Genomic DNA, 21,706 nt, shown 5'->3' with positions numbered 1-21,706 from the left:
AAAAGCTATGATGAATTATGAGCAATGAAATTTATAATGTTTTAATTCTTGTTTTTGGATGAATGGTCGAAATAATTTAAATTTTAACTACGTAATAGATAGTCACAGAGCATGAATAAAAAACTGTAGTGCGAGTGACCCATACTCATCAAGCAAATGTAGAAATTTGTCCGAAGTATTATATTTATTCATAGAGTTTCACATTGTGCATTAGTTTGAGCACAAGTGAAGAAAAATCTTTAGCGCACTGACTATTTTTGACCAATCCTCGGAATTGTTCCTAAGTACCGCCTTAAAATGGTCACTTCCCCTACTGTCCCTCCATCGGTCACGAGACCAACATGCAAATGGCATTACGTACATAGAGTGGATGGAAAAGCCTAACGACTTTGAGCTTCAAATCAGAATCGCATGACACGAGTTAGAGGCCGGAATTTGCACTTAATATGAAGTTCGTTAATTTCCCGCTGCTCCTTTTCCCAATCCACAGAGTAAAAGGTTGTTAAATTCGATTAGACATGCAATCAGCTCACGAGACTTCCAGTGCAGGACTAAAATTTTAGATTGAATTTTAATAATAGCACTGCGCGGACACTAATCAAGTAATGCAACCAATTTTGAACGGGATCGAGGTATATATGTAGTATGTGTGGTTCTGAGCCCCATGAACGACAACATTGTGAACAAATTTCTCTTGTTTTCCTAATGAAAACGCTAATTTATTGGACACACGCCATGCTAATGGTCACGGTTCTTGGGGCTGGACTTTTCCGAGCATGGTAATCTAATTTATAGCGGTTTCGCTGGGGCTTAAATGCAGAATTTTCCCACTTCCGCCCCAGGTTCCCATAACTCACATTTGGTCAAATCATTTATCACATTTTTTTTATTATGTAATAGGAAATGATTTTATTGTATATCAGCAATGGAATTAGATGTTTCCATGTTAAGTGTTTTAATATCAGTTAGGAATAACCTAATATAATAATCACTCAATACAGTTTTCCTGAATTTCTCATCAAACTATAATCGAATCGGTTTCTCTCTCTTTACTCCCCTACATCCAACTCATTTTCCTCGTTTAAAAGGGAGAGTCATTGGATTAATTAGATTATAAGTATAACTATTATAAAAGAATTAAATGTTATTTGAATTTGATTCTGATTGCAATCGGTGTGGGGGAAATTGTTCAAAAGAACACTTCGCCTCCCATTGTCAGCGAAACTGTTCATAACTGCAGTCAAAAATGTTTTCTCCTGTTCGTCTGATTCAACTTGGTTTTTTTCTCTATACATTTCACGAAGTAAGAACAGCTTGCAAATCCAACCTATTCACTAAGAACTTAACACCCTTTCAGGCTGTGAGCAAGCTGGAGTTTACAAACGTTAAGTGCGTTACCTTGGATCCAGAGTTCGCCTACTTTGACTATTGCTATATAAAGGCGGTAAATCGCACATACAAGTACCTTTCCCTTAGAGTCAAATTACTAAAGACACCTGTTACCAAAATAAAAGTTCGTAAATGTTGCATTAAAATTATAGTTATATTATATAAATATCTATTTCAGATCAACGTAGCAACATTGCAGAGATTGAATGGCTACAAGCCCTTTCTGTATAACATTACAATAGATGCCTGCAGGTTTTATAAAAACCAAAAATCGAATCCAATTGCCGGTTACTTTTACAGTTTCTTCAAAGACTACTCCAATATAAATCATTCCTGCCCCTACGACGTGAGTCTGAATACTGAGCCTTGTAGTTCTAGTTTTTTCTGCAAATATCCTCATTTTGCAGCACGATATCATTGTGGAAAAGGTTTCTATAAGTCATCTTAATACGCAAGTAACAAACGTTCTTCCAGTTCCCCATGGGGACTACCTATTTCACACGAACTGGTATGCCTACGATATTAACCGTGCTACTGTGGACGTATACGTCACAATATCCTAATCCAAAAGGGTTATCCTTAAAATATATTGAACATAAAATATTTTTCATTCGGAACACTGCAGCTTAGTAATTGCTAATGGCACATGAATATATTAAGCATAGCCTTTATTTATATTATTATAATGTTTTAAATCTGGTTCATGGATGAATGGCAGGTATAATTTAGAGTTTAACTATATAATAAAAAGTCACAGGCCTTGAAAGAGAGAGGAACACACATCTCACATATGTACAAATCTGCCCAACTTCAATAATATTATTATTAATGGTTCACACTGCTGAATTAGTTGGAGTTAACTGTATGAAAAATTCTCTCAACAAAAATATACAAAATTGTTTTCATAATGAAAACGCTAGTTATTGGACATATTACTATCTTTGGATTCTTTGGGCGGCCATATTGGTAATCATATTTATAGTTGGTTTGCAGGGGCTTGAATGCCGGATTTGCCCACTTCCGCTAGATTTCCTTTACTCCCAAATCATTTATCACAAATTATTTTCGTTCAAATCTGTTAAGAATCACCTCTTCTTATGGATCTGCTTGGCTGAAATGGCAGACCTGCTTAAACCAATAAGTTGTATCCCTGACATGAAGCACTTTGTGCCTGCTCTGCATTTTCTGACAGGACTCACTTGGGAAAATGAAAAGTAACTTCATAACCGCACGTTAAATCTTTGCTGCCATGCCACGCCCCCTTTTCCTGGCCGCCCTTTGCGCCACATCCGCAGCGGGCAAGAGCAACACAATTGCACAATATTTCCGGGCGAAGGTAATAAATAAATTGCATACGTAATTAAAATCGACGACTCTGCGCAGGACTCTCGACTTGGGCTTACCTCCTTCTCAGCCGCAATTACAGCGACGGCAACAGCAACTCGAAAGGAAAACCCAGTGGCAACAACAATAGCGAAAGGAACAATGCGAACAAAAGTTTTCTGACTTGGCTCGTGTGTGCTTCCCCTTTAACGTCAACTGTATTTCTTTCCCCATTTCCCATTTCCCCTTTTCCCCACTGGCCACACTTTCCCGCTCCTCGGTGGCTTTTCTTGCCTGTTGGCAGCTCTTTTGTTTTTAACCAGAGTTGCATGCGAACAACACGAAAATGGTTAATGGAGGTAATGGGGAAATGGGCTGGAAGGTAAGCCACGCCGCGCTAGGGTCTTTCCTGACTCGGGGAATCCCCTACTTTGCGATAGCCCTGCTCCATCTGCCTCATAGAAATTAAATCGCTCGTAAATCTTGGGCTTGTGATTCGTTTCCAATAAATGAGTATATTCAAAGACAGTGTCTCATACCAGCTTGCCCATCGAGGGTTATTATACTTAAGCGTTTATAGAGTATTCGGCGTCACAACTCGAAGACCCTAGCATTGTTTGCTTTTAATTTCAGTTCATGAGCAATCAACGTCACCGTCGACATACCACCGCCTTTCTTGTTCAACAATTTGCATGACAAAAGCCCAGACTCAGACCTACAACACGTCAAATGGCGAGTATCTTTCACGACTCTGTTGTTCTCTTATTTGACAAAAGTCATCCGAAGAATTGTGAAAAATGTAAATTTTCCAGTACAACTGCCACCTTTCATGCTATGGGCTTTAAGTTATGAAGGCTTAAATGCTCTGCTCGCTGTCGTCGGGCGAGCCATTAAAAAATCAAAACAAGTTAACGGCAGCGGTAACCGAACTAGCCGAGGCGAAAGGCAAACCGGAAACCGGAAGTGAAAACAGGGCTCAGTGCCGCAAGTTTGCGGTGGCGGCATGCGGCGTGTGCAGGAAGTATACCCGTACACACACAGTACATCTGGGTAACACAGCGCAGCACCGAGTCGATGGAGCCGAAGGAGGACAACAACCATCTTGTTGGGGCGTACACTCAAAAAAATGAAATACCTTGTTCCTAATTAGAAAACGCAGTAGAGCAATTCATCGAGTGCCTTTCACTTAAATGTATTCTGGCATACCTTCAGACAGGTTCAAACCACTAGCTGATTTTGAAGTGTAGCCTTAAATCCATGTCCTGTGACTCCAGACTCGCGATAAAAAAGAAAGATTATAGCTAAAGTGCCAGCGTGTGGGGCTGAAAGGTGTTCGTCTGAGTCCGCGAGTCCATGTGTGTGACCGATGGTGACATGGCCGACCCGTGTTTGCGACGGAGGACAACAAACGAGGGTCATTTGCCCGCTCCCCGGGCCTCCGCCTTTGGGGCAACAAGTCATCCGAGCAGCAGCCAAGGAGCAGCAGCATCGCCTGCCAGCCGTGCGCTTTAAAGGCATTCAGAGTAGCATTGGAATTGAGACACTCCTGCCCTTGGCCAACTTGACATTTCTAGGGATGGCACTGTGCTCCTGGCTCGGGCAGATGTCAGCGTTTTGGCATTATAATGCCATTAACTTTGCCATAATTCAGTGCAGTTTCGCAGCGAGAATTTATGCATAATGAGCACGGTCTTGTCCTGCTCCATGCTCCAAGCCCATGCAGCTGGAAGCCCAGCAAACATTGCTGGTACCGAGTAATTTAATGGGTAAGGTATTAACTGGTTGAACTCCAGTTGGCTGAAAATGTTTGCTGGGTGGCCGGGAGTCCTCGAAAATGAGCTCCTTGTTTGCAATGTCGCCCGCCGGGTAACCAACTGCAGTCAGCAGTAGTTGGCAGAGTCATGTAGCTATACAGTTGGCAACAAGCCGACATGGACCGAAATCCAGGCATATTAGCAGGACATATGGAAGCCGAGGAGCTGGGGAGCTGTGGGTGGCGGTATCCCAAGGCAGGTGCAATTTCTTGGAAGCAGCCAACAGAAACTGGAGCCAGCCTCGCTTTGGTTAACCCACTTGCACTCCATTTGTGGGTGAGCTTGCATGGGGCTCAAACTCACATTTCTCGACTCGAAAACGTCAGCGAAAATTGCTAGGCTATTTGCCTTATGCTTTTCGGGGTTTTTCCCTCGACTGCCAAATTTATGACAACGCACATACAGAAAGTAAGCAAAAAGGGGTACCATTTCCACATTCTGCATATTTGCATGGGGCAAATTAATTTTTCCTGCCGTATTTACTTATTCCGCTCTGTTATTTCTGTGCACAAGTGTAATTGTGGCTCTGCTTCCGTACAAACACATTTGGTTAATTAAAAACGGCTGTAAAATGACTTGACTTTTATGGCAAAATGCCTAGCAATCTAGTTAAACGGAAACTAGTTATCCTGGGATACTCATTTAAGTCACTGAAACTTGTTTTCAAAATATCATTTTTTATATGCAATCCGAGTATAAACAACATTGGTTTTTCCACTTCAGTGGGCAGAATCAATATGTGTGCCTTCCATCTGGGATATTTATTGTTCTCATTACTTTGCCAGAGCCAAGTTAACAAGTTCAAGTGGCGAAAATGCAACGCCCACGAAGTAGGAGGAAAATGCCATCACAGGCCATTGTTTGCATGCCCTTTGCATACTTTGCAAACTGCTTTTCCCGCTGCTGCGAGAGCATCGGGAAAACTTTCACATTTGTCTCTGTCGCACTGAAAGGCGATCAAAGTTTTCGGCTTAAATTTCTGCATGCACTTCAAACACGCAATTGGCATGTGACGACAAAACATACGAATCGAATTTTTCCTATCTGGCTTTTCCCCGCTTTGCCTGCCTTTTTATGTTGATATTTCAATTTGAAAAGTTTGACTTAGTTCCTCGGCGCTGGCAGCTTTTCGATTAAAGTTTTGCATGCGGCAGATTAAAACTTTCCCATCCCAAGTTGCAGCAACTTTTGTTCCTCCGCTGTTCTTCACTCTTCTGTGGCATTTTTAGCATTTCTTGGCTACATCTGTGGGTCGTCCGTGGTGTCCAAAAACGATTGCCAAGTGCAATTGAACCACCTACATATATGTACATATGAGCATTCTTTGGGTTACTAGAGGCACTTACTCCAAATCATTCATTCTCTCAGTTGCTTCTCAATACATCTTAAGACAGCTTAAATTTCCCCCCACCAGCGAAATAATAATAATTTTTCTTACACGCACCCACAGACACGCGGGGAAATTCGCTTTCTTTTTAATGTCATTAAGGACTTGTTGGCGTTTTCGCTTTTGACGGTCCACAAAACGGAAAATAAGTGAGCAGCAGGCTGGGAAAAATGTAAATTTTTAATGCTATTTCAGCGTAATTTGGCAGTTCGTTAGGCTTGCTAAGAAGGCACTCACACACACACACACGCGCGAAGCCTCGTAAATATGAATAACAACAAAGAGGCAGGGAGAAAGCAGGCGGAGAAAGCCGGAAAACCAAGTGCGATATTTGCGGTTATTGTGTGTGTGCTTGCCACATGACACATCGTTATGCTTTGTTAATGGACTTCGGGCTCGTTCTAAACAAGGTGAAATTCGGGGGCGGGGGGAAAATGCGTGGAAAGTCTGTCTCGGCATCAAATTATACTTAATTATTCAGATCGTGTTAATTTGCATACATTTAAAAGGATGCTGCGGGAAATTGTCGTCCATTACACTTAACTGCAAAATTGTATCGTAAAGAATTCAATTGATTTGCGATTTTGAGCTATAGCACATAATTTAATAAGCACTGCAATTCCTCAAATATTAATTTAAGACACCAAGCCACTCGCCCAATTTAATTTTCGACTTTGTTGGGCTTAAAGCTTTCGTCCTGCGTCCTTCCCATCGCTCCCAGACCAAAAGTACTCACCTGAGCAAATACGCCGAGCATTCGGGAATGTCTGGCTGCCACACCCACCGCACCAGCCGCCCCCTCTCCACGCGCAGCTAGCAGATCCTAAAATGTAACTTTAAACTGCCCGAGGAGAGGCAACAACATCAAACACTTTGCTCCCGGCTTCAGCTCGAAAACTGCATGCGTGTGTTTACTCTGCGTTAATGAAGTTGTGCGACGGCCGGGAGGAGTGAGGAAAATGGGTGGAAAACGGGCGGGAAATGGGTGGCAAATGGGGGTGTCTACGCATGCAGACAGCTTAGCGTCATCAGCGCCCTCGTTGGCAGAGGTAAATGGCAACTGTAATGTTAATACCGCTGCACATGGAGCGCAAACGAAATGAAATTGCAGGCAGGCAGACAGAGATGAAGCTCTATACAGCCACAGCTCTCTCTTTCGCACTCGGGCGCATCAGACATCAATGTCAGCGCGTGTCTTCTATGCAATTAGTGCTTTTGTTGATTACGCTGCAAATGTGTGTTGGGGATTTTCGCTCGTTTTTGCAGCCGCCGCTTAGAGGGTAGCAGGGGTAGCTTAGTACCGATCGAACCCGGCTAAGCCAAAAGTTTAAAACATGAAATAAGCTATACAGCTATATATGGTATTTCAGAAAATATTTTAAAATTTCATATAATTACTTTTTTCCTAATATCTGTAGAGGGTATTTACTACTTGCATCCTGGCATTTCTGGTTTTGGGAATGCTTAATGAAAGGGAATTCGAAAGTGATGAGTGAAGAATGTAATCAGGATTCATAAGGCTTGTGACTTAGGATACAAAGAGTTGAATGGCATAAGCGAATGACTCAAAAAAGATGTATCTTTAGACCCGTTTTCTAAGTATGTGCGGTTCTAGCCAATAGCCTGACCTATTTGAGCCAAGCACCCTCGTCACAATGATCTATGCGGCCAATCGGCAACACAGCTGAAAGAAGTACCAACATTTTAACAAATTGTTTGAGGAGCAAGCATATTTATAAATATTAAAAAATAAAAGGAAATCAAAAGCAGTAGCTGGGGATGAATCCAGTTAAGGGCGGCACAAAAAATGGGAAAACATTAAACAGATTTAAGCAAATTTGTTTTGCTGCGGGTGCCATCAATAACTTTGGCAGCATATTTGACTTCCTACCCGGTTTTTGGTCCGCCAAGGAGTTGCTCGCCAAAAAGGGTTACCCAACGAAAGAATATGCTTTCGGTGGAGCTTCGAACTACAGCTGACTTCTGCTAATGTTTGTCCTCCTCCAACTCCGGTTTCATGCAAATGTGCCCCACTTCCCCCGTTTGGACCTCAAATTGCCCGAAAAAGTATGCAACACTTGACAGTTCCTGGCAGCGACGTGGCCTGTGCTAATTTCGTGTTTCCTTGGCCCCAACTTCAAATCGATAGGCAACAGAGTGGAGCGCACCTACTTTGCCACCTTTCCCCATCTGCCTTTGTTTCGCAAAGTATATATTTTCGCATGAAAAGCACGAAGTAGATGTCAAAAAAACATTTTCAGTCCCCAACGAATTTTTGTTTTGGCCTGGCGGAAGTTCGTTGACAACGCCATCGGTCGGCCACTCGAAAGTATTACCACAAAGGGCGTGGGTGAGTGGGCGTGGCCACGTTTCCCAATTGCGGCATGAGCAATTTCCAAAGTTGTCAATGAAAAGTACAGAGTCTCGACAAAGCGATACCGAGTGATTAATTAATTAATTCCTGTAATATTATGGAGCAGCATATGTATATTTCATATAGCAATGTAGTGAACATGAAAATCATCGATTCGAAGCGAAGCTGCCACTACTCTTAATTTGGCGGATTTTATCTATTCGTTTTTGGCATATCTAAATGAATTGATAAGGATTATTACACAGTTTTATTAAAAACCAGTTCCAAGGTACTACCGTTTGGTCCAGAGGCGCGCTTTTTTGTCATGTTCTGCTCTATCCTTCAGATATTCCGTGGCAATATTGGCCACCAGCGGATCCTCGGGATTGCAGTCGGTGAGAAGGGAGCAAATAGATAGCAGAATATTCGAGATGGTCAGCGCCGGAGACCAGTTCTCCTTCAGGATGTCCAGACAAATGAAGCCCAGGCGGTGGATGTTGCAGTGATATATGGGCGTGCGAAATCTGACTGTTGGCGGAGCGAAAGGATACTCAGCCGGGAAGAATATGTCCAGATTGAATATTCCGTCCTCGTAGACGGAGTCCATGGGTCCGATGATCGTCGAAGACCACTCGTACAGGTTGTCCTCCTTCGGACCAGCACTGCAGTACAGCGGCGGGTCCCTCGTAATCTCGTCCAGCTCCTTCTGGATTCTCTTAAGCGCGGTGTTGCTGCATGCCCAGCCGCACGGAGGTGTGCCATCCTCGGCAGAAACTGACCCTTCCATATCTTAAATGGCTAAAGTTCTTAAAAAAATAAAACCCTTTGCTTAATAGTGCCGTATTATTGTATATGTGAATAAGTCGACCGATCGATTTGACAACTATGCTATGTTAACGTCTCACTCCTTGAACATTTGATAAGTGTTTCTGTTGGCTAAAAACTATGATAATATTCTGTACCAATGTTCTCGTGGTACTTTCTAGTACCCTGTAATAAAATCAGAGGCTTTTTTGCACTTCCTGAATATAGAACCAGGTTGACTAGAGGCAAAATATTTGCTGTTTCCTGCTCCACTTGTCACTTTCAGTGAGGTGGGCCACAGAAACGACCAAGGATTGACATATTTCAAGTGTCGAATATCGAATATGACGAAACCACATTTCGTATTCATGAGCTCGCAATCTTCAAGACTCAATTTGTGCGGGAATCAAGTTTGTTGAGTTCTTTATTCTTTATTTATTTAAATCAATCAGTTTTAAAAAGGTGGAGAAATAGTAAGAGAAACGACACAGCTCTAAAAACACATTCATAAGAACTGTCAAGTTCATGCAAATAATTAGAGTTTTAAGTTAGCATAAAATGAATGATTCAAATATTTTACACAAGGGGTTTTACCCCGAACACACAAGCTATAATAAAGGTTTTAACTATGTTAACTATTCATCCGCCGCAACTGAAATTACAACCAAGTTGCATTTGTGGCCAACTTGGCTTAAAGTTTCTTGCGATTTAAAATGTAAATAGCCGGCAATTAGCTGGAAAACGGCGGCATATGCAGGCTGAAAATTGTACACACAGTGCCTCACAGAAGGACGCGCCACCATTTTGCCGTCTGTCACCTGGCATCAATGCCCCAGATGCCGCAGGCGCTGTTTCCCCTCCCTGCGCTCTTCCTGCACCCTGCTCTTCCTCCACCTCACCCCGCAAATGAAAACCAACAATGCAGGCGGCCAAGTGGGATACCCCAGCGGTGGGCGGTGGGCGTGGACTCTGTCCCATTGTGCCTTTGTTGGCCACTTTTTTTCGCCCCCACTGTGCATGAGTGCGTGTGCACGGGGCATTGTTGGAAGTGATGCCCGACTCCGACTTGTTGCCACATCATCGTCATCATCATCATCATCATCATCATCATTATGGCCATCGCAGTCCAGCAGTCGGCCTGTAATGAGCTTGCCATTTTATTTTATTTATTTGTCCGCGCTTTGTTTCAGACGACAAACAGCGACAGCCGTGGAAAATTCCTTGCTGCATTTTAAATTCAAATTAAATAATGATTTAAGTGCCCCAAGAGGCTTTGTCAGCACACAAGTGCAGCGGGTGGAGCACTCTGATCCCCCGATGGGTGGGTCAGGTGGAGGAACTTCCTCAGGTGTGCTGTAGTCAGATAAGTCCCTTTTTCCAGGCATTGTTTCAATACAACCCGAGCTACAGAGCTGGCGAATGATGTCCTTTTTAATCATTTCAACACAGACAGAACATTTAACTGAAATTATATACTGTATAGTACAGTTTTAAGCGCACTTTGTAGTCATCATTTAAAGGTGTTCCCTCCATTAAACATTTTTTTTTAATATCACAAACCACTTGCACAATTTGTTGTCTAAACAAATTTCAGTCCCTTTAAATAGCTCACCCTCTTTGTTTTTGGCTTGACCCAGTTTTTAGTCCTTGAGCTCCGATGGGGTATATTCGGTTGCAAAATACGCAACTGTCAGGACTCGTGGCAAGGACCTCTGGGGCATGCAAACTGCTATAGAAATACCACTCAATCGGGGGAATACAAATTTAGATAGGGATAGAGAGAGGGAGATGTACGACAGAGGGAGACAGCCAGATGGAAAGTTGGACAGTCGGTGGCAAAAGGCAGAAATCAAATTACAATTTCAATATGCGATGCGTACTAAATGTCTGCTGGTGTCAGTTTTGGCTTTCAATGTGCAACATGCAACTTTCAACTTGATGCTTGCGATTGTGTGGGTAAGCGTGCGAGAGTGTGTGTGTCTGTTCCTGGCTGCAACATTTTGATTTGGCGCCACACAAATGGATTTCTTGCCTGTCCATTCAAAACGTTTCTATGTGGGGTCCCAACAGTCTAGAGATGCGTGTCCAAAGTTTTTTTAATTTATGGCAGGGAAAATTAAATCAACATAATAAGGAACTAATAAATATTTGTGTCAATTGTTAAAGAACCTACTTAACAGTATATCTGCTTTATTATCATTATTACTTAAGCTGTATTAATTCACTGAACAAACGAATAAGCAAGCTATTAAACTCCAGACTGAAACGTCGTAATTTACGGCCTAATGCCGACTGATTTGGCCATCTCTAAGCCCAGATACAGTTTACGTTTGCATTTCGTGTGCGTTTCCCTGTCACTTAATGGAATTTATCACATTTTAACTGTGTGACAGGAGCCAGGCTGCCGGTTGCAGGCTCGGACATTTGGCAGAAGCAAGCCCCCGCGTCCTGGACAGCCCGCATCCTGCACATCCTGGTGCTGCTCAACTGCATCAGTCGTTGGCATGCATGGGAAATGGTGGCCAAAGTGTCACAGTTATTGATTCGGGCCATAAATAATGCATGGCCAACAAGTGTGCCGGCTTGTTTATTTATTACATGATTTATTCACGCAAACAACGCTCCAATTAAGAGCGTTTTTAAGCGATTAAGTGTAATGTCAAATCCGGTAAACTGGCCAGAAAACTTTGCCCCAACTTAACGACTCCAGACAGCGATTATTAAATTAAAACGTGCACGGAAAACTTTCCAATCCCGACGAACGATGGAAAACTTTCAACTCGCTCGCATTTTCTTCCCCTATAATTTAATTTCAGTTTTTTTTCGCCTTCCCAACTGCAACGCATAATTTATTATGCGGAGCAAAATCTTGTGCACCAAATTTGTCACATGGGATAAATAATAAGGAAGAAAGTTTTTCCGCAAAAAATTCACGATGATGAGGAGCTGCAAGAGGAGGTCATGGGATTCGGGCCAGATTACTCATACGCCCGTTGGCAACTTGGAGGAAGAACAGTTTCCTATATAATAGTGAGATCGGGCGAGCGTGAAATTAGAGCTAAGCTCGGAAAGATGAGGCCTGGGAACGGGTGATTTATCATAGGTTTATCATCAGCGATGACGGTGGATTTTCCAGAAATAAGTGTGTCATCAGAAGTGTGTATAAGTATATAACATTTTTACATTAAATAACAAAACTATATAGAGTAAAGTTCACAGGTGATTTAAGATTTATGCTGTTACTTGATAGCTTTTTTGAGTGTCCTGAAACATTTATTTATATGACAACAATTCACTACCATTTCCCACTAAATCCAATTGTTCGAGGCTGATGTTGTGGCCTTTTTGCCTTTTTATATGCCTTTTTAATGGAGTAACAAGCAAATCGGAGCTAGATCTCTGAGCTTTTTATCGGCGAGACAATTGTCTTGGAACCGCCACTAAATATGTCAGAATAAAGGCAAATTTATATACAAACTGATAAACAGAAATACCAACAAAAGGAAAGCCGGAAAGCAAAAAGGAAATTCATTGAAGGAAAGAAAAAAGCGAGGGGGGGCACGAGTTTTTGGCTGGAGGGGTGCAAAGGCAAAGCTGCAACAATTCCTATCTTGACACTGTCATCTATCCGACTGAAACTGGGGAAATTGGCCCGACACCGGGTACTTTCCACCGCCCGCTCGCCCCGTGGAACACCGTCTTCATCTCCGCTTCCATCTTGGGCCGTTTGTTGTTGCCTTGGCACGCCTATCACTCGAATTGAATCAAATTACCTTGTAATCTTAACCTTAAGGTTATTTGCCATTGCCCACAAAAAGCGCTTTGTGCTCGACTGCGTTTAGTTACTATTTGAGTGGTAGCTGGAGGAGGAGGTGGAAAATGCGGGACTCCCCACCCTCGGGGTTTCCTTTTTCCAGCCCGCCGTGAAAGTTGCACCTTTCACACTTGCCCGAGTTTATATAAATGGAAATCTAACATTACGTCCTATCATGATTGCAAAGTTGAAGTGAGCTTGCGTCGAGTGCAAAGCTGCTCGAGATTACTGGTTTCTTGTTGTTTCAGAGCTTGGGGGATTTGGAAAGTGTAGCCAGTCAATCAAAGCGTTTGAGGGAAATCAGGTAGAGTATATCATTGCACTTGGCTGATCCCTCAAGTGGCTCTGTTTGGCAATGAGTCCAGCTCCTGGCTCCATATTAAGAATGTCCTGTATATACGCACTCAACGTAATTAAAAACCATTATAATTTGGAATGCTCGTAACTAGCTAAATATCTTTAATACTCAGATAAGGTAAGATTTAACTAAATACTCAACCAAGGAACAAATCAGCCGCTCGAAGTCCGTACCCATTACATTTGCAATCCTTCCATTCACTACTCACTGACACCATAGAGCGTCTTCATCAACTCGGGCACATATTCATCCCACCTGGACTGGAATATATTACCCGCCACTGGAGAGCCCATCTCGTATTTCTGGGTGAACTTCATCACGTCAAAATTGCTATGACCATCGGCATTGCTAAGCTCCATTTTCTTCTCGTCGAAGTCCAGCTTATCGGATTGCTGATACACCAGAATAAGATACCGCTGAATGCCACTATCCTTTGGAGGCAGGGGACCGAAGTACTCCGAAATCGGCTGCCCCTTCATTATATCCAATCCGGGAACATTGACCACCAGCCAATGGAGCCAGGAACGGTACATGGGATTCTCTCGGTTCGGAGCATCGGGACAGATCATGAGCACGGTGTAGAAGGACTCAGGATCCGCGTTCCAGTCGAGTCTCGGCTGGAACTTGAGCTCCGTCGGAGTATAGGTCTTGCCCTCCTCGATGTCAATGGTGTTGTCGTACTTGATCTAGTGATAAAATGGAAGAGTTCAAGTCGCAGAGATAAAAAGACTTTGAGCTTACCCTGAGTAACTCCCTAGGAGGCTCGTCCAAAATTTCGGGGATCACCTCCATTTCCTTCATTATCCTTCTGACATTCTCGTCGTTATCCTGGCTGCGAGCCAGGCAAATAAAGCCCAGGAATAACAAATGCAATGCAAGCAATTTCATTGTGAAGCTATAAAACTGAAAAGTTTGGTCTACACCGCACTTATATAGTCGATATGTCAATAGCAAATATTATTACAATAATTGAGCGGTAATTATGGCAATTTTCTATGGAGCTCTAAAACGTTTGAACAAAAGCTAGGCAAATATTTACAATATATTTCTGTTGATTGGCTAAACTAAAACTGGTGCAGTGCAATTGATATTCATTCATTCCGATAACAAGCGGAAATTATAGTCACGCAGTGTACAAAATTCTTTGGACTGCATATGGGTTAAGTTTTATTCGATATGTGCAGTAACTTCAACTTTTATGTATTTTTGTAAATTTAAATTTAGTACTTGTGCAGAAGTCTGCCCGTTTTCAATTTAATGAGTTCATTCAAGGTAAAACAATTAGTTCAAACTTAATCTTAATGACTTTTAGCCTTGCACACATGACTTAATTCTGCAAAATCCAAGGAAAAGCTGAAAAATTTTAAAATATTTCATTATGGCTGCAAGGGATTACATAAGCTGGTGCATTTACATGCCAATTATAAAATATTCCAGCTGTTTTACATGATTTCCCCATGCTGAGCAGAAAAAATGCCGGGAAAGGAAAAACCAAACACAATTCAGTTGGCAACATGTGCGTCTAATGTGCGCACATTAGCAACACAAATGCAGGCCGAAGGACGACGGATGTGGGCGCCTTCGAGCCAGAAATAGTAGATGGATCCACAGATTGGAGGCCAGGATGCGGAGGAGCCACAGGAGCGCAGGACTAGAGCCTGAACCAGACCCACTCAAGCAGACGAACGCACTTAATTTATGCAATTTGGTTAACAACGTTAAAATAGTAGACGAGGCCAAGAGGAGCCCAAGGATGCCAGACATAAATCAAAATGGAAACAATAACCCGCCAGCGCAGAGTCGGTTAGCTGCACAGCGAGAATACTCTCGAAATCTGATTCAAATCTGACTAAATGGTAATCAAACTACACCCTGTAGATGATCAATGAAAAGGACACACATTATCACATGATATGTTTTGGTTTTGATCTATTACACATTGACACAAACTCAATATATGACATTATGCACGGGACACTGTCATGTTTTTCTCGCGGTGCACACACACATGTGCAGACTGGGGAACTGTAGCGAACGGAGTAATAAGGATAATGAAGCGGCAGCGTTTGCGGCATGCAACCATGAGGCACTTGCCATGTAAACGATGATGAGCACGATAATGATGGCATTTCAATGAGCTCACACACACATGGAGCCCCGAACACGAATTTTCCTCGCTTTCCCGTCGACGTCATCATCGCAATTTCCATCGTCGCCGTCGCTTTTCCTGGTCCAATATTTGCTCAAATATTGGCTCATTATTTGACATTATTATAGATTAATTAGCTTATTAATTATTTCAACGCATGGCGCGGGGAACTCAACTGATGTTTCTGACATGTCGCAGAGACTTCGACCAAAAGTTATTAATATTGAGGCAATTAGTTGGGAAAAGAGAAAGTTTAATCTTGGCTTTAATTTGGCTTCTTTAATGGGAATAATTGGGGGCTTAATCCCGATTTTAATATATACAATAAGTAGGACAATTTTTATTTGATAACTAAGTAAATTACACTTAGCATTAACAAAGCTGAAATTATATGTCGATAAGTAGAATATAATTAACTGGTTAGTCAGCATCATCAAAGTAATTGCACTAATTTTGTCATTATATTCAAATATAATCAATTGAATGACAGTAAAAATGCTAAAAAAATGTTTTCCAAACATTTTTCGGTATTGAAAATTTGCTAATCAAGCGAGGAGTTAGCCAAGCAATCAGGTTGAGAATCGAACCTTGAGTGAGGTCAATAGCCCCCACACGAATATTCCTTTTGGGTATATGGGGATTCCCCCGCTTGCCCCCCTCGAATACTACTTAGTTTGTTGGCTGCTGCGTTATCTAGTTACTTTCACAAGTTTCCTCAACCCGCTCTGCGATAGAGTCTGCGTCCAGAGTTGGCAGTTATCCCGCCCAGGAAACTTTTCCGGAGCTGCGAGCTCTAGTTGCCGCACTAATTTGCGTGACCTCTCGTGGGTGGGACATTGTGGGCGGCAGGACGCTAACCAGGTAACCCAACTAACCAGACAACAGCAGCCAACCAACCAACTGAGAAGGCAGAGCCAGAAGCTGGAGCAAAAGCCTTTGAATGGCATTTCATTTGCGACGCCTTTCAACGCTAATGCCATGGAAAATGCATAAATTGTGGCAACCAAGTGCTGAACTTGCAGCCAGAACAATGCCAATTTGCAGGCGGGTGGGGATGCAGCCTGGCTAAGATATCAGCTCGTTTAATTTTCCAGCTTATCAGTGCAAGGGCTTCTGTCTGCGAAATGCTTTCAAAGAGTTGGAAACAGAGGAGCGCAAATATCTGAGGGTGGCATTCAATTTTGGGTTCTACTTCTATGGCTTTGAAGTGTTCATAGTTTCACTTAAGCTGAATTATTTACTTCTCTTAAACCGAACTGGAGAATAATTTTATAAATAAGCAAATCCAGTTTGTGTAACAAATTAATGTATCTGGATTTAGTTTCAATCGGTAAGCAAACACTGTTCGCAAATGAGTAAAAAAAAATGTGAGAATGTATATATTACTTCATCTACAGCTATCGAAATGATAAAACCAACAAAAGAATTGCGAGCAAGTCACAATTCAACTGGAAAGTTGAATGGGCTAAGAAACAGCCAATCAAAGGAGCCCTTCTCGTGGAAGAATTGGTATACTTTAAAGTGGGTCGCCGAGCTGGTGGGGAAACCCTTTGGAGCACTGTGCGATTTGCATACATAAATAAATCAAGATGATCAAAAACATATTCATAGTGCACCCACACAGCGCAGACACTTACAACAAAACGATTTTCCACTTGACATAAGCTCAAGTGGCCCACGCCCCTCTAGCAGGAGGAAATTCAATCTGTTCTTTCCATTTAAACAATTTTCAAAAAACTTGTTTATAACTCAATTTTCGCAGGCACACACGCACTCACACACACACACATCCACGAGAACAGAAAGTAAAACGAAATAACACTTAAATAAATAAACACAAAAAGTGCTTATCCAATGCCAAAGTTGGAAAATGAACAATTCCATTCTGCGATTGTGAATGTGTTTGATTGTGAATGGAAATGTTCGTTGTGGGCGGGGGAAAGTGGGAAATGGGAAATGGGAAATCCTCTTGTCTGAGTTTTGGTTCACACGCATGTAATACACAATGGCTGTAGCCATTGTTGTTGCAGCTCTTAACATGGCACGCGAAGAATCCTCCAAAAAGCGAAATGGATATACATATCCTGGCGCTTTGAGTGTTCCGTCTCCCTCCAACGCGGCGTGTTTGCCAAAGGATACAACGCCGAAATTGCCAAATGGCATTTTATGCATCTATCTGTGCGATTTTGGGGGCTGCAACCCAGCGGGGCGTGGCAGGCGCACTTTTAAGTGCTGCCCACAGTTTTTGAGTACTGTAAGTTTTTCAGATATTTAAGGCAGTACAGTAACTGGGTATAAAAATTGATTTAAACACTGCATACAAAAGTGGGAAATTCTCTAAAATATGTACGTAATGCTTCTTCATTCGAATTCATATCTGTTATTGACACTTTATGCATGACATTCCCAACCCATTTCCAGCTCATCCATGCTTTCAGCATCCTTATCCCATGTCAAGGGAACTGCGGACAAAAAGTTGGCCTGGAAATGACGCGAGTTGTCAGCGTGAATTAAAATAATTGATTTATTTTAACGCAAGTTAAGCGAATAAACAAACTGATGGAACGGCCAGTGGGTGGGAGCTGCTGGTTTGTTTTTGGGCAAAAGGGAAAATCATAAAAAGGACAACCGCACTCGAAGTTGTCAGCCGCAGAGGAAAAAGAAGAGCGCTCTCCTCTTTTTGCGCATTTAAAAGTAAATGTGAACTTAAAGACGAGGACAAGGACAAAGCAGAGGAAAATGTCCTGTTGATGAAATTATTAGCGAAATGGACAAATTACCAAAGGGTTTCGCCCCGAGGCACCTTCACTTCTTATCTCGGCGATGCGCAATGTTGTGTAAATTGTCAAAAATTATTAATTGCCCTCGTAATTCCTTGACTTGATGGCCAGGGGGCATGGACAGGCTGGCTGTTTCCCATGCCACCACCCAGTTTAATTAGCCAATAAATGCCCCGGCGAATGGGAATTAATGCCGCTTGTTAACCGTCGGCGATTTGTTATCGTTAACAGCGAGTATTTTCTTGTTATTTCGCTGCATATTTCCGGCTTTAGGCTCCTTTCGGGAGCAGTTGCTAGGACCCATCTGGGTTAATCGGTTTGTTGCCTGCTGGCTGCGAATATTATACCCACCCTTTTTTATTAGACGTCATTAATATTTTTATTGGATCTGGCTGGCAACTTTCGGTTGCGGTTCGTTAATAAAAACATAAACGCGAGTTATGCGGTTCAGTGGAACGGGAAAGGCATAATTCTCAGGATTACGAGCAGTTAACCTTACCAAAATTTAGAGTGGAAATTCCTAAATAAAACTATACTAAAATAACTTATATTCCCAAAGGAGCCACATTTCTTGCATCTAAAGGTATGCATCAGTTCTTTTAGTAACTTTTAGATGTGATTTTAAAACTCTGGTGGTTTCTGTGGCGCTCCTCCCATTTAAGTGCATTATTCGGAGATTTCAAAGTTCCCAGGTTGCTTTACGAATAAAAGCAGCCAACTCGAAATGGCCTGAGAACAATTTCGCAGAAACCACTCCAAAAGTTTAGGGCTTATTCGGTTCCATTGTCATACATTTATCCAGACATTTCATTTGGCCCATAAGCCTTGCCTATTGCCTTAGTTTTTATCTCGGCTTTTGCCACAAATTGCATTCAAATGCAAACCGCAGGAGTCACATTAGGATGCAAGGAGTCGTAACCCAATGCGGCCATACTTTGTCTTCCACAAAACCCCACAAAATCGCTTTTCGCCCAGCTCCAGCCCCGAATCTTGGCCAAATTGGAGCAGCTTCGGTTGGGGAAAGAGACGGCAGCAGTGGGCGAAAGAGAGGCAAGATGCCAGAGAGCGCCATTTCTGTTTTATTGCGGTTTATGAATCGGTTCATAAATAAGCATATGTGTGTGTGCAAATGCATTTACCATACGTCTGTGTACGTAGACAGTGCGTTTCACAAGCATATAGACCGGAAGTAGCAGTCACTTTTTTTGAGTACATATATATTTGTATATCTATACCTCTTGGAAATTAATTAATTATTTTGTACTATAATATTAACTCGGTTTATTGATAGTATTTGGTTGGCAGTCTCTTCAGCACTGAAACGCTCCTTACTCGGTTCGGTATGTAAACCCAATTTGCGTCAGAATAGCTGAATTTCTGCGGATTGTGGAGCTGGAGCTGGGAAACAAGTAGAATTTCACTGCTGACTGAGTTTTTGGTTGGCCCATTTCCTGCAACGAACACCTCACACGGGACTCATTTCGGGATGCGGCTTTAAATTTGTCCTGGACGAAAGATGTTAAAGTATTAAAAATTAACCACCAATTCGAAATACTTTGTTATCGAAGTTCGCTCCATTTGGATGCCTTCCAGCACGGCAAAAGTTTACGCCAATAAATAATGAAGAAAAATTTAATAATACTTCTGCCAAGACAAAACTTGGCCATTATCAAACATTACCGAAAGTTTGCCGTCCGAATTTTACAACAAATTTAACATTAATTTGACAATTTACATCGCAGCAGCCAAATGGCCCGAGGACTGAGACACAAAGTAAGTGAATGAATAAAGTGAACGAGGACGGGAAAGTGTAAACCAAATGAATATTCAATTTCGAGTTGATTCGTTTCGAGCTTAAAAGTTTCCAAATTATCCAAAGCAAACACTTTTTACTCGCCATTTCCAGGGGCAGTTTTTGATTGATATATGTGAGATGAAATGAAAGTGCAGCTGGCAAACAACCTACGATCCATAAAAATTCCACAATAATTAACCCAAAAAATGCCCTTAAATTTCGTGCATCAAACTCTTCATCAATAGCCCTTCATTCGAAGCACTCGAAATATTTATCACTGCACTGCGAAAACAACCGAAAAAGCGGGAAATATGTGTGCACTTTCATTGATTGAACGCTGGCGGAGCCGAAAGGGCCTCTATTAGGGGCCATTGCCAGAGTTCTATATCAAATTCCACATCTATATTTTACCCGACTCTCGCATGCACAATTCCCAAAGTGAAAAATCCCCCGAAAAAATGAAACTGCTCCAAAAAAATAGGTAACAACGGCAGGCGACCATAGAGACCATAAATTTTCCACTCTGCCTACGCTCATTTGCACAGCGGATTAAAGGGTCTCGTCGGGGTTTTGCACTCCCCAACTTCCCAGCTCCCAACTACCCCACCTCCCGATTTCCCGATTTCCCAGTTCCCCAACTCACTTTGTCTCGCCCACCATTTATTATGCCTTTGCGTAGGGATTTTCTTGGTTTTCGTTTCGCTATTTCTTTATTTTTTGTTCACGGCCCTCGCAGCGGAAAGCTTGCAAAAGTGATTAATGCAAAAGTTGGCACCATGGACTGGGGGCACCGGACTCATTCTGTCGATGGTTGGCTCGAATCCGAGTCCGAATCCGAGTCCTGGCCAAAGGACCAAACAAATTTGCCAGCGCGAATAGAAAACGCCGCACAACTCTGGCATTTTTATTGAATTGCGAGCTCCGGAATGCGTCTGCCTCTATGGCCAGTCCATTTACCTGAAAGGACCAAGGGACGAAGGGATGACGCGGCGGCACTGGCGGAGTTTTGACTACAACTGTGCGGATTAAAGCATGAAATACTCTGAAAATCGGCTTTTGGCAGCAAAGAGTACTCCGCACAGGTGGCAGCTTCCACAACAAAATGTTAAAGGTAGCTGCAGGTGCAAATATTAAAGAAATCATTCGGTGAATCGAAAAGTAATCACCCTTTCAAGGAGTATATGGACAATTTTATCAAAGCTAAAGTCTAATTTTAAGTTAAGTTAAAGAAATTCCCCGGACAAGTTCCACCGTTTTAAGCCCAAAGCAAACACATTTTCAATAAATACGAAACGAGCTGGAGACAATAAAATGTCAACCAAATCAGGAATCAAGGATTCCAGTGCTACAACTACGCCCCCACCCGGAAAATGCCGAAAAGGGAAGGGCCGAGGTCTGATGCCTATCAAGCCATCAAACTGGGAAACGAGTCCTGTCGCCAGGACTTAAACAAAAGTCGAAGGACCGGGCCAAGTGTCACTGACATCGACTGGGAAACGGAGGACTGGGAAAGCGGAGGAAATCTAGGTGGAAAAGCACCCTGGCGAGGCTTTCCCTGTTCGGGCTGATTTTAGCCTGCATTATTGATGGTAATTTTAAAACGTGCCCTACAATATTTTACACATTTGCCGGATTTACAGTTGCGCTCCATCTAAAAATTCCGAACCACCCCACGGATGAGTCCCCTCCTACTCACGGTTGTTTCGCTTCGATTGACGCTTATCTTAATGGACCAAACAT

At 42.4% G+C, this 21,706-nt stretch overlaps 3 protein-coding genes across 3 annotated transcripts; 1 reads left to right on the top strand and 2 right to left on the bottom strand.

Annotated features, from left to right (window-relative positions):
- The first annotated feature begins 1,246 nt into the window (after positions 1–1,246).
- LOC117150663 lies at positions 1,247–1,952 on the top strand. The gene is made up of 4 exons (XM_033317653.1): positions 1,247–1,303; positions 1,358–1,513; positions 1,568–1,735; positions 1,797–1,952. Exons 1-4 carry the CDS (start codon positions 1,247–1,249, stop codon positions 1,950–1,952), a joined length of 537 nt encoding a protein of 178 aa, XP_033173544.1.
- Positions 1,953–8,377: 6,425 nt separating this feature from the next.
- LOC117145084 (ubiquitin-conjugating enzyme E2-24 kDa) lies at positions 8,378–9,159 on the bottom strand. The gene is made up of 2 exons (XM_033310604.1): positions 8,563–9,159; positions 8,378–8,502 (listed from the first exon to the last, which is right to left on the bottom strand). The coding sequence occupies exons 1-2, from the start codon at positions 9,051–9,053 to the stop codon at positions 8,484–8,486; spliced, it is 510 nt and encodes a 169-aa protein (XP_033166495.1). The 5' UTR covers positions 9,054–9,159; the 3' UTR covers positions 8,378–8,483.
- A 4,169-nt stretch (positions 9,160–13,328) lies between these two features.
- Positions 13,329–14,130, bottom strand: LOC117148072 (putative odorant-binding protein A5). Its single transcript, XM_033315273.1, has 2 exons — positions 13,984–14,130; positions 13,329–13,928 (listed from the first exon to the last, which is right to left on the bottom strand). The coding sequence occupies exons 1-2, from the start codon at positions 14,128–14,130 to the stop codon at positions 13,443–13,445; spliced, it is 633 nt and encodes a 210-aa protein (XP_033171164.1). The 3' UTR covers positions 13,329–13,442.
- Positions 14,131–21,706: the final 7,576 nt, after the last annotated feature.

Source organism: Drosophila mauritiana, chromosome 2L (genome assembly GCF_004382145.1).
Source record: "Drosophila mauritiana strain mau12 chromosome 2L, ASM438214v1, whole genome shotgun sequence".
Lineage (NCBI taxonomy): Eukaryota > Metazoa > Arthropoda > Insecta > Diptera > Drosophilidae > Drosophila > Drosophila mauritiana.
Note: the sequence above shows the minus strand (reverse complement) of the source record. Positions and strands in the feature narration are given on the sequence as shown.

Coding starts and splice junctions, on each gene's coding strand:
- LOC117150663 (XM_033317653.1), top strand. CDS start 1,247: ATGTTTTCTCCTGTTCGTCTGATTCAACTTGGTTTTTTTCTCTATACA. Junction 1,304..1,357: donor TTCTCTATACATTTCACGAA/GTAAGAACAGCT, acceptor ACACCCTTTCAG/GCTGTGAGCAAGCTGGAGTT. Junction 1,736..1,796: donor ATCATTCCTGCCCCTACGAC/GTGAGTCTGAAT, acceptor CTCATTTTGCAG/CACGATATCATTGTGGAAAA.
- LOC117145084 (XM_033310604.1), bottom strand. CDS start 9,053: ATGGAAGGGTCAGTTTCTGCCGAGGATGGCACACCTCCGTGCGGCTGG.
- LOC117148072 (XM_033315273.1), bottom strand. CDS start 14,130: ATGAAATTGCTTGCATTGCATTTGTTATTCCTGGGCTTTATTTGCCTG. Junction 13,929..13,983: donor CTCCTAGGGAGTTACTCAGG/GTAAGCTCAAAG, acceptor TTTTATCACTAG/ATCAAGTACGACAACACCAT.